Below are 13,422 nucleotides of genomic sequence, written 5' to 3'. Positions count from 1 at the left end.
TAGCTGAACAGCATCTTCCAATTACAAGACTATCTGCACAGATCCAAATTCGACATACGCCAACAGTGAGGTCAGATTTTTCGCCTGATGTCGTCTGCGCTAAGGTTTAAAGTATCCTAGCGCTTGAACTGAGAGGTAGGAGCTCACTTCGTTCTTTCAAAAAGAGAATAAAAAATTATCTTGTTTTGAATTAGTTTAAATTGAATAAAGAACCTAAATAGAAAAGTGATTTTAGCCATTATTGAGTATTCTTTTTTGTGTGTGTGTGGGGATTGGAGTGGCTTGCTCCTGGTTGAAAAGGTGGGGACTTCTAAGAACGTTTAGTTGGTAGGGGCAATGGTTGTATCGAGAAGTGGATTTTTGAGGTGATAAGGGACTCAGTATGCAGTTTCTGCATAGAGATGAGACATTATGTATGTTATGACTGTTATTTATATTTTTTTAATAACCCCGAATGAACTGAACTGAAGCAATGGGCACAAGCTCTTAACTTGCAGCCCTTCCCCGGGGACTCTGGGGGATTAAATTGTCCTCAAAGACACAGGTTATTAGATATTTTGACTATGCTGAACAAAATGGCTATCTCGAAATTTTGATCCGGCAGCTTTGGGAAACACTGAGCGTGGAAGGGGGCCCAGTTGCCCTCCAGTTTTTTTGGTAACTTGAAAAGGGCACTGGAACCTTAAATTTCTGTTTGAATGAGCCCTCTCGTGACATTTTAGGACTGTTGGGTCGATACAATCACCCCTGGAAAAAAATAAACACACATCCGTGATCTCTCTTGTGGCAAAAAATACAAAATTCGATATTTTTGCAGATAGGAGCTTGAAACAGCTACAGTAGCATTCTCTGATGTATTATGGTCTCAAGCAATGTTTTGTCTGAAGCCTAATAGTAATGATCCTGTAACAGGTACAGCGGTAAGACCCTTGAGACTCTAAAGATAGAGTCAATAGTCCAAAGGTCTGGCCTATGGCTTGTTCTACTTAAATTTCAGATGCAACTACAGAGGGTACATCTCTGTTGCATAATTCTATGAGAATCTCACTTGCATATATCTATCAGGTCCTAGCACGCAGCCATAGCAACCAGATCCAATATAAGGCTGGATTCCAAATATATTTTATTTTAGCAAGAAAGTAGAATTCAGAGAGAGAACAATTTGAATGTATTCTTTTTCATCAAGTTTTTATTTGACAATACATACTTGGAAACATGAGCGGTTTGTCTACACTATTAGAGGTCGACAGTGGAGCTGGCAGTAGCAATGATACAAAAACAAGTGTGCCAAACTTAGCATTAGAAATTACAAGAGGATGTCGACTGAGCCTTGAACAGGATGATGTGTATGCAAGATATGTGAAATCATTGAGCAAATTCAAACAGGGGAACTGTCCTTGATCCTATAGCGCTATCACTTTTTAGAAATACCAATGCCAGGTTTGAAGAAATTTCATCATTGATAAATGGAAAGTCAGTGAAGGTGTGTGAACCCGTGGCAAATTGTCGCTGATTTATGATTGTATGAGGAACAAGTAGTTTGATATTATTTCCGCTAGCTCTCAGTTTTTCCACTGCCAAATCAGCGAAACTCATAACCTGTTGGTTTTGTACATGAAGTATAGCCGATGTGAGAGAGACTGTAACATCAGGTGATGCAGCAGGTTTCTTTCGTCAAATGAAATTGGATGGAGAAAGCGTTAATTTTATGTCCACCTTAATATTTGGTGGTAGCCATTGGGGTATATTATATGTCTCATGATTTATTTTCCCAACTAAACGTAATTCACTAGTCTTCGCCTGTCTAAGTGCATCTGTTGTGTCAGTGTATGTCTAACATTCATATCCATTGGCTGAAATCCTCAATTCGTTATATGAATTTGATGTCATCAACATGAACTGTGTGTAGCTCGTATAATTTGAGAGATTGTTGCTACTGCTCACTAATGTTACATTTATTCAGACACTGATTTGTCGAAATAAACTACGCAATACATAATTTTCATAGGATATTCCATTAGCAAGACTTGACATTTCACTGTCAAATTTCTTGACTACCACATGTAAATCTATAAATGCAGAAGATATATGTTCATTTAAAAATGAACATTTTCAGGAAACGGTTGTTGAAGGTAGAAATCCTCATAGTCACCATCTTTTACTCGCATTTCAACGTTTTCTGCATTGAATAGATTTTAGGATGAAGCGATTGATGGATGGGAATCGTTATGCAGTAGACACACCATTTCAGTGTAGTAAAAGAAATCCTTTTTTGATCGAACGATTTTCTTCCTTGATTTCTTCTTCTTCTTCCTTGTCAACAGTAAAGTCAATCGTTTCTGACCAGAATACACTGATACGTTATGCAGTATTTCTCGACCTTTTAAAACCATTTCCACTTTACCTACATTTCAATCGCTCGCCAAGGGATCGGGCACTGGACCCGAGATTTCTAAAACACTTTTTTAAAATCTTTGCTAGAGTCCCAATGGTGTAGTGTATAGGACACAAAATCCGTGGCAGCTGGCACATATATTTTTCAGCCAAGGGTAGTGCAGAGCGAAGCAGCTTAGCAAACCATCTGTCAAGACCATAGTCTGACATTGATGAACGATCTTTGAAATATTCCATTCCATGATCCATTTGTTTTGGACCAAAAGTAGCAACATAGCAATCAATATCAGGACAAATAAATAAAATTTTTCTATTCGACATCTTGCTATTGAATGGATCAAAATGACATGTAATGACGGCCAAACCTTTTCTTATTATTAAAGGATCACCCAATTTAGAGTTCCAAATAGGAAGTGTTTACAGGGATATATTGAAAATGGCTTTATATTGTAATTATGAATGTGATCTTGTCTGGTTTTTCGTTCAAGAACACTTTGGAGGAGAACATTGATATTAAAAACTTTTGATGTTTCATCGAATGAAGTGCAAAGAAATAAACAACTATCCGAGGAGAAGCCATGTGGGTAGTCAGCGAAAATGACACTATTCATTCCACTAGTGCTTCCAGGTACTTCTACCATTGAATATATTCTGTTTAAAACCAAGATTTCCACTCAGATTATCATTGAAAATAACCTTTTCACTGTCAATGGATGAACTAATGTAGATCTTGCCATACTCCATTAAGTATTTGAAATGAAAGGTACCACTCTTATGAGCGGAGATTCTTTAACTGATAGAACAACACAAATCATTCATACTACTGAATTCCTTGTATGGTAATGTGACGAAGGATATTCACTAGAATTCATTGTTTCTATCCAATACTCGCTAACTAGTGCCCAATAATGTAGTTTAACTTCTATGTCATATGTAAGATCTTTTTAAGTATATCATATGTATTTTTGAGAATACAATCGACAAGAGCAACTTCATACTAGGCATCAAATTGGAGATGGGAGAAAGTCTTGTTCAAAAATCACTTGTTTTATTCAAATCACTGAAGAGTGGATAAGAGACATTGGATATAAATGTCGCATAGACACCAATATGCATTGTTTGTGTCTTCACTTGCTACTCAAGAGTCAAGATCAGAGTTATATTCTAGCCAACGAAGAAGCAACTATCTTTTGCCCTTGTGCGTACGACTCTTTAATATATTTTAAATTTCACAGATTTCACTATTATTTTGAACTTTTTGAAGTTCATAGTAATAAAAATCAAAGTAAGAAAAATAAGAAAAAGACGTGGTGAAAATCGTGGTGGTCTTACTTCCAACCTTGATCATGTAATTGTGTCAGATTCAACTCTACTTTCATCAATAGTTCATTTGGACGACTCTAAAATCGACGAAGATCATTTACCAATCACGTGCCAACTATCTAGCTCCATGGCGAGCTCTGTGCAACGTAACTCTCCCAAGTGGTTCTCAAAGTTAAATTGGGAAAATACCAATGTTCCACTTTATGTATTGACATTGTCCCAGTTATTAACATCTATTAAAGTGCCTTTCCACTTATTGCAAGCATCTGTATGTACAACTTCAACTCGGATAGATCTCAACTCGTATTATCAGCGAATAGTGTTCTGTCTCAAGTCTGCCGCTAAAAGCTGTCCCCTCTGAGCGCGTACGAACGGGTACTCGCATTCCCTTTTGGAAAGTTGATCCTAAAGTGAAGATGGCTAAACAAAAAGTTAAGTTCTGGCTCCGTATGTGGATAGCCTTTGATCGTCCTCCTTCTCGTTCAGTACATCAAATAAAACAGAAAACCAAACGAGAGTACAAATATTCCCTCCGTAGAGCGAGACTGAATGCCTGGGATGGTCCTTGTGACAAGAAATCCTGGGATCGTTTTATAAACAGTGTAAAGTGTTCACCTCCAATTAATTCCTCTCTTCAGCTATGTGACTTTGTTTCTCATTATAAAAATATTTCGATTTCATTTAATGTTAATCTCCAAAATCATTTTACAAAGCTTGTCAACTCAATCCTCCCAATTTGTGTTAACCCATCTCAAGTGTTGTCGGTGGAATCTGGTGTTATACTCCGAGCTCTTAAGCAACGGAATAAGTCTGAGTCTCTCGACAGTGATGGTCTTTGCTTCAAGTTTTTTGCTTATGATTGTCCTGAACTGCTGAAGCATTTGCAGTTATTGTTTCAGATGTGTTTGGCACAGTACGTTGTACCAGATAGTTTTTTCGTCCGGTTGTATATATCCCATAGTCAAGAGGGGTAAGGACCCCAGTGCTTGCTCTAATTACCGTCCTATCACTGTGTCTTGTTTTGTTAGTAAGCTATTTGAATATGTACTGCTACCGGCCATTAACTCCAAGTGCAATTTTACGCCCTTCCAGCTTGGTTTTAGAAAAGGTATGGGCTGCGTTCAAGCTCACCATATTGTGGGTCGGCTAATGAAATAAGTTGTTGCTCAAAAAAGTCCCCTGTATTGCTTTACTGTTGACATATCCAGTGCTTTTGACAATGTAATTCATTCAAATTCTTTGCTTTCTTTAGCAGCCTCAGGTGTTAACCTTTCTATTGTTTCCGTGCTTAAGTATTGGTATGCTAATTCTTCAGTTAGGGTGAAGTGGAACGATACTGTAGGGGAGTATATTCCTGTTAAAAAGGCGTTAGGCAAGGTGCCGTGTTATCCCCGAGCATATTTAAATGGGTTTTAGCTTCGTGTCTCCAACATCTTCAACCTCAATTTTTTACAATGATAATTTAGGCATTAGTCAAATTGCATATGCTGATGATGCTCTGCTTTTTAGCTGGACAAAACATAGTCTAATTACCAGCTTTGAACGGCTTTCAGCCGCGCTATCCACGGTAGGCATTTCAGTTAATGCCTCCAAATGTGAGTTTTTGTGTTTTGGGAGTCCTCCACCAGCATCACCTCTTGGTTTGGGTTCTTCAACTATACCATGTTCAGCAAGTATTAAATGGTTGGGTCTCTCTTTTTCCACGTCACTTTCGTCTACTTGCTCCGCTATTAAGTCCAGCGTGCTGAAAAGTATGTGGGTTGGTTACGGAAAATTTTCACCAAATCGTGGTCGGTATAACCGAAAAGGACTATGCCGTCTTTATTCTAGTTTTTGTGCCCCTGGTGTTTTTTATCTTTCTGGTTTTGCTTTCCTCCTTCGCAAGAAGGATACAAAGAAAATACGCTCAGGATATTTTAAGTATTGCAAGTATTTGCTGCGTCTGCCTCGGTGGTATCGAAATCATAAAGTCGTTTCTAAATTTGGCATCATTGATGCACCCTCGCAACTGAAACATTTATCTGAAGATATATCTCTTAAAACTCAGCAAATGATTGGTGTTTTTGACCCTCTTTCGCCATTTTTGAATTGAGGTAATTTATTTATGTTGTATGTTGTTATGCTGTTATGTTATTTATGTTGTTATGTTTTTCTTGTTTGTTCTTTTTTTGTGTGTTTATTCCACAGTTTTATGTATTTTGTGGGTTATAAATAAATTATTATATTAGCTGAGATATGGTATCCTTAACAAAAGAAAAGGGGCAAAGAAGAAGTACAAAAAAGAAATAAAAAACTTATACAAATGAAGTAAGTTTTTCCATTGTTTTACAGAACAGGCCCTTGAAACTAGAAAATCGAACATCTTTCTTTAAATATCAACAGGCTTTTAGTTTACTTGCCATAGAAAGTTGTTCTCAGATATATTTCTATAGTTGTCCTTCTCATAAACCAGATATTTTCCACCTTCCACAAGACACAGTCCTTAAAGCATAGATGTTTTTGCCTAACTACACCAAAGAGCCTAAGACGTTCAAACCAATTTTTGAGTGAGGGATGAGACAAAATCATTAAAAAAAGGAATAGGAAGGATTTCCGAGAATGCTATTTCCTATGGAAAGTAACTCACTGGCTTGTTTAGATTGTGGTAATGAAATTGTTCTTTTCTTAGGTATCTTTTTCGAGATAATAAAAAATTTGCAAAGCAAATTAATTATCTTTTCTGATAAAATTAACAACAGTAAGATGAGATAAATATACAAATGTTTAAAAAATATGACCCTTGAGCTGTGATCTTACCCTGGCAAGCCAGTGCTTTCCATTTTATTTGCCAGCTCAACATCTCGACTATAAACATCAAATTGCCACTGTCTCTGACCCAATACACCAGCAAGAACTGCACCAGTATGAATTCCTACACGCATATCTACCGGTGATCCTGTTGATTCACGAACAAACCTTAAAAAGTAGACAATTAACGCAATCTGCTCTAGAAGCACGGCTTATGGGGTTAGTCTGATTATTCATCTTTCTAGGCTCTAATCCAATGTAATTGATCCAAATTAATTCTCGCTAATGCTTAATTTATGCAAAATCTAAAGGAGAGATAACCTTCACTAAGGATGGACAACTAATGGTGAATTCACACTGTTAAGACAGTCTTTCAGTCTGTAAAAAAAAGTATCACCTTAGTAATTATTGAATATTTAAAATTAGAATGCAATTCGTATTATAATTCAGTCACTCTAATCAGTGTTCATATGCATGTCTGGAATTAAATTTTTTAGGCACGTGTCTCTCCAGACATCAGTATCCAGGCAGTTGCCCCTTCGTATGTATAATTTGGTTTTTAGTTGAAACAACTTATAGTTTAAGATCCAGTTCTAGGTCGAGCTAGAATTTCAAATTCTACCTATCAGAAGCTTAATTTTTCACTATATTTTTATCACTTGTGCTTAAAGGTGGCTTTTATATATGCGCCTACGTTGACTTCTATGAACTTCTATGCTGTATCTACATGTTAGCGCCGCTTGAATGAAGGGAAAGCAGTCAGATAGGCATTATCTACTTCAGCTGAAACAAATGTTTCATGTACTTCCAAATGAACAAGAATAATGTTACTACAGGCCAAGCAACCACTTTTATAAGCTGGGAGATCATTTTCTAGACGTATCCTAACTTATGAGGACTGACGAGGAAAAAAAATATTTTCATAAGAGCAGAACGAGGACTTGGAGCAATTAGACGTTTTATGAATTTTTCCAGCACAAATTTTAATACTTTTATATAACGCTTTAGTTCACCCTTAAATCTCATACGGGTGTGTGTTGAGTCTAGCAACTTTAATTCAAATTTTTGACTAGTTCCATTTCTTCAGAACCAAGTGATACAACTTTATTGGTGGATACTTGGAAAAAGTTAAAGACACTCCGGAGTGTTTTAACAAACTCAAAGTGTTTAATGTTGGACAGCTTCGCAATTATCAAGCAAGAATATTCTCGCACCAGTGTTACAATTGTGTCAGTCCTTGGTTTTTACAGAGAAAATAGATCACTTCACGGTTACAGTACCCGCAATGCTGATAATCTAGTCACTGAATACAGGATTGGAGCTCGAGCGTGTATTTCGGTCCAGATTCTAGGCCCTACGGTTTGGACCTCTCTTCCAGTGAACATTCAAGTGGAGAGCAGCTTGGTTTATTTAAAAGTAAAATGAAAAATTTTCTTTGGGTCTTGGTTAATAGATGTTTTTTCCTTCTTCTTTTTTTCTTTTTTTTCTTTCCTTTTTTTCTGGTTATTACTATTCTTTTTTGAACATTTATTCTATTTTCATGAGAAAGATTGGTTATAATTTGTTTATTTGATTTCCTTTTTTGTTTGTTTTTGTTTTGTTTGTTGCTAAGAGTTTTGTTCGGTAAGTTTTTGCTACATATTTAGTAACCCAATGTCAAATACTTTCACGTCTTTCTTTATTCGGCCCCTTGGATTGATGTTATATGTTGTATAATTTTGTCAAACAGTTCGTGGTAACGAAGTGTAAGTAAGGAATGACCCAGCTGCATAGTTATGGAAACGCTAAGAAGCTGAACATTGATACCATTAGTTACATCAAAAGAATTGTATTTTATCCTGGTTTTAAATATATTAAATAAAAAAAAAGTTTTTTAACTGAAAGTAAGGAGCGACATTAAAACTTAAAACGAACAGAAATTATTTCGTATATGAAAGGGGCTGCTTCCTCATCAACGCCCCGCTCTTTACACTAAAGTTGGACTCTTTCTCTCAACTCTTATTTTTAAAACAATAAAAAAATTTAGCGTAAAGAGCGGGGCGTTGATGAGGAAGCAGCCCCTTTCATATACGAAATAATTTCAGTTCGTTTTAAGTTTTAATGTCGCTCCTTACTTTGAGTTAAAAAAACTTGTTTTTTTTATTTAATTTCTGAACGTTTTGAATCAATGCATGTTTTGACTTTGGCTCTCCGCAGAGGAATAATTAAAACGAAATTTGCATATTTATTTTTTTGGCTAAATGGCTTTCTCATAGTTTTGATCGAATGATTTGAGAAAAAAAAGGAGCGGGGGAGGAAGCCTAGTTGCCCTCCGATTTTTTGGTTACTTCAAAAGGTTACTTTAATTTTTTACGAATGTTTTTAATAGCAAAAGATATACGTAACTTATAAATTAGCTTACGTAACGAACTTTTGTATTCTCGTGTTTTTATTACATATATGAGGGGTTCACCCCCTCGTCAGTACCTCGCTCTTTACACTAAAGCTTAAATTTTGTCCCAATTCATTAAGAACGACCCCTGAACCACAAAAGCCGTAGAATAAATAGTTAAAATTACTAAAAGTACTTTAGCGTAAAGAGCGAGGTACTAGGAGGAGGTGAGCCCCTCATATACGTAATAATTGCTGTTCGTTTTAAGTTTTAATGCTGCTCCTTACTTCCAGTTGAAAAAACTTTTTCATATTTATTTTTTCTTTGTTTTTGCCCTCTTGCAATATTCTAGAATTTGCCCTCTTGCAATATTCTAGGACCACTGGGTCGATACAATCACCCCTTGGGAAAAAAAATAATATACAAACACGCATCCGTGATACTGATCTTGATGAAACTTATATATTTAAAATCAGCATTAAAATGTGATTCTTTTGATGTAACTATTGGTATCAAAATTCCATTTTTTAGAGTTTCGGTTACTATTGAGCCGGGTCGCTCCTTACTACAGTTAGTTACCATGAACTGTTTGATAAGTTACTTCAAGTTTAAACATGGCCATTAAGAGTTATTAGCTTGAGAAAATTTGCTTTATTTTTGAAAAAGGGGGAAACACCCATGAAAGTCATAAAATATTAATGAAAATCACACAATCAAATTCAGCGTTTTAGAGAGCCCTGCTGTTGAGGCTTCAAGCTCATCTTGAATGTGGAATAAAAATGTGGAATTTTGTATCTTTTTTTTGCCAGAAGAAAGATCACGGATGCGTGTTTATTTGTTTTTTTTTCTTTTTCCTAGGGGTGATCGTATCGACTCAGTGGTCCTAGAATGTCGCAAGAGGACTCATTCGAAGGGAAATTAGAACTTCTAGTGTCCTTTTTAAGTGACCAAACTAATTGGAGGACAACTAGGCCCCCTACCACGCTCATTTTTTCCACAGTCACTGGATCAAAGTTTTGAGATAACCATTTTGTTCAGCACAGTCGGAAAATCTAATAGCTATGTCTTTGAGGACGACTTAATCCCCACAGTCTCTGCGGGAATGGCTGCAAGTTATAAACTTTGGCCATTGTTTACATATAGTATTGGTTATTGGGAAGTATACAGACCTTTTCAAGGGGATTTTTTTCTGGTGGAGGGGGTTACGTCGGAGGATATTCTCATGGAGGAATTTTCCATGGAGGAAAAGAATTTCCATGAAGGGACGATGGATTTAACAGCATTAAAAAAACAGAAATTAAATATATAAAAAAAACAAATTTCAACCGAAAGTAAGGGGCAACATTAAATCTTAAAATGAACAGAAATTACTATTTTTATGAAGGGGGTCGTCCCCTTCACAATGCCAGAAACATTGGAGGGAAACTAGGCCCCTCCCCGTCCCTTTTTTCTCAAGATCGTCCAATCAAAATTTGAGAAAGCCATTTAGGCAAAAAAAGTAAAATTAATATGCATACGTCATTTTAATTATTCATATACGGTGAGCCAAAATCAAAATCTGCATTAATTCAAAACGTTCAACAATTAAATAAAAAAAACATGTTTTTTCTAACTGAAAGTAAGGAGCGGCATTAAAACTTAAAACGAACAGAAATTATTCCGTATATGAAAGGGACTGTTCACTCATAAATGCCCCGCTCTTTACGCTAAAGCTTTTTTATTGTTTTAAAAAGTAGAGTTGTAAAAAAGAGTCAAACTTTTACGTAAAGAGGGAGGCGTTTAGGAGAGGACAGCTTCTTTCATAAATGGAATAATTTCTGTTTGTTCTAAGCTTTAATGTCGCTCCTTACTTTCTGTAAAAAAAAACTTTTTTTATTTAATTATTAAGCGAACTGAACTGAACAGAATATGTATTATTCAAGTTATACTTAATTTGGCTGCGTGTATCTCCCTTAGCTAAGAAAATAACATGAAAAAAACTTCGTTTTCTTAAAGAGTTAAAGAGGCTGCGTCCCAAAGTCGAACCTTAAAACGTACAGGAATTAGGAGAGGCAGTTGGGGGGGGGGGCTGCCGCCCCCAAACCCCCCGCTTTTAAAGACTCTTTTGTACAGGTTTTTTGTTGTGGGGGGACTTCATTGTTACTAATTACTAGTTTCGGCGCAATGGTTCTCCTGTCCTCTAGTGTTTAACATTTTTCGAAGTTATTCCATTATTCATTCATTTCAATTTTTTGTTAATTAAAAGAGGGCCTTTCCGAAGCCAAGAGCGGGGGGTTAGGGGGGCGGCAGCCTCCCACAACAAACAACCTGGACAAAAGAGTCTTTAAAAGCGGGGGGTTTGGGGGGCGACAGCCCCCCAACTGCCTCTCCTAATTCCTGTACGTTTTAAGGTTCGACTTTGGGACGCAGCCTCTTTAACTCTTAAGAAAACGAAGTTTTTTTCATATTATTTCTGTACGTTTTTCTACAATCCATGGTGGATGTAAATTAATAATTCCTGTACTCCTCGTACAGGAATTGGGACTGCCTCTCCTAATTACTGTACGTTTTAAGGTTCGACTTTGGGACGCAGCCTCTTTAACTCTTTAAGAAAACGAAGTTTTTTTCATATTTTGTGAAAAAAAACCGCCCGATAAGGGACTTGAACCCTTGACCTTAGGATTAAAAGTCCCACGCTCTACCGACTGAGCTAACCGGGCATGTTTGAAGTCGAAATACCTACATGTGTATAAATATAACTTTTAAATAACTTTTAAGAATTTCAAAAATTAACATGGGCTCTTATGGGGAAATGGGTCGGACAACGTTAAAGGGGGGGTGGGGTTGGGGGGTCGAAACTTTTGGCCAGATTTTCCCCATGAAGAATAAGTCGGAGGGGGATGAAATTTGGCAGGTTTCTTAGTTGGAGCTCGGGCTACGAAATGCATCCCTCCCTATCCCTCTGCAACCACTGGAACCGAAGATCGCTTAACATTGTCGTGGTTCGCCTCATTAAAGAGGCACGAGTGTGCCTCCTTGATATCTCATATGTTAGAGATTAATCATTCACTAAATAATGATAATCATGTGTCTGCTCTCTTCTATGATATAAAAAGGCATTTGATACGCTAAACCATGAAATCTTGATGGAAAAAATTAATAACACAGGTATTAGAGGTAAAGACCTAGATCTAATAAAATCTTACCTGCAGGATCAAAAAATTCAGGTAGAAATAAATGGACATCTGTCAAGCCACATCGTTATTGATGATACTGGAGTCCCCCAGGGATCAGTATTGGGGCCATTACTATTTTTAATATATATATAAATGACCTCCCAAGGTGTATACCACAAGATAATAGCTTAGCAGTAAGTTTTGCAGATGATACGGCTGTGACAGTAAAAGCTAATAACCCATCTTTGTTGGTTGAGAAAATGGTGACAACAATGAAATCCCTGAATACATGGTTTGCGTGTAACTCCCTAGCTCCGAACTTTTCTAAAACTGAATTCATGAATTCATGATTTCGGGGGGTCACAGCGGGCGATAAATAAAATTACCATAGATAACTTAATTGTAAATCAAAGTAGGATAAAAAGAGTACATTCATTTCGTTAACTTGGGATTATTCTCGATGAGCTTTTATTTTTCCGTAAGCATTCTGATTATTTGAGATTGAAACTTACCCATCACTTAGGTTTTCTTCATAGATTGAAATAGGTGTTTCCTTTTTCCATCCTTAAAATTTTATACCATTCTCTAATTGAATCATATCTTATTTGTTGCCCCATAGTTTATCTCAACACATTTATGGTCCATCTGCAACCTCTTCAGATAATTCAAAATAAGGCAATTAGAATCCTAGGTACTTTTGTTCATCGCCCTACGAGACTTAAAAATCTGTCAGAAACCCAAACTTTATATATTTTTCTCAAAATAATTAATCTCAAACAATTGAAGGACGTGCATACAGCAATGTGGTATTACGATATCCAATCCTCAACAAATTATTTCCATGATTTGGGTATAATTGGGACTCCCCCTTCTCCTGCCCCCTTCATCCGCTCCAATAAGTATCGCCTTCCGCCAATCAAATCAGAAAGAGCTAGATTCTCAATCAGATACCAGATTCCTCGTGTTGTAAATAAACTTAACTTAGTAGAAATAAGTCCCGACGTTTATAAGTAAATAAGTCCTGACGTTTCTCAAGTCGATTTTCTTTGAAAAAAACATATTTCAAAAATAGTTCTTTGCCTGGATGTCGGGAATGATTAATAATAGATTTTAGTATGTATTTTGCTGTGTTGTTCTTACGCTGGGGTGACCTCCTCTATTATCTCCTACCTTGTATGTTTTTTAGTCTTAGTTTTTTTTCTCTTTTTGGAATTATTAGTATGACGAGACGTTGGTTTTTTTTTTTCTATGCATTTGTACTGCCCCAGCCTTACGAGCTCTGCTCTCTTTTGGGGCACAATATTGTTTTGCATATTTTTAGTTTGAATTAATAAATATTGATAGATTGATTTATTGATTGATCTTAGCAGATATACACCTGATATGCCTAGT

General features: G+C 36.4%; 1 protein-coding gene across 6 annotated transcripts in view; it reads right to left on the bottom strand.

The window, feature by feature from the left end:
- The window catches only part of LOC136041252 (adenylate cyclase type 3-like), a 248,448-nt gene that overhangs the window by 166,089 nt on the left and 68,937 nt on the right, over positions 1-13,422 (bottom strand). For all 6 annotated transcript variants that reach the window (XM_065725862.1, XM_065725859.1, XM_065725858.1 and 3 more), the window contains exon 6: positions 6,514-6,672. In XM_065725862.1, the coding sequence (XP_065581934.1) occupies positions 6,514-6,672 (159 nt within the window). The remainder of the gene's footprint in view (positions 1-6,513; positions 6,673-13,422) is intronic.

Source organism: Artemia franciscana, unplaced genomic scaffold (assembly GCF_032884065.1).
Source record: "Artemia franciscana unplaced genomic scaffold, ASM3288406v1 PGA_scaffold_1180, whole genome shotgun sequence".
Lineage (NCBI taxonomy): Eukaryota > Metazoa > Arthropoda > Branchiopoda > Anostraca > Artemiidae > Artemia > Artemia franciscana.
The sequence above is the reverse complement of the archived record's forward strand: the minus strand, read 5'-3'. Positions and strand labels throughout refer to the sequence as shown.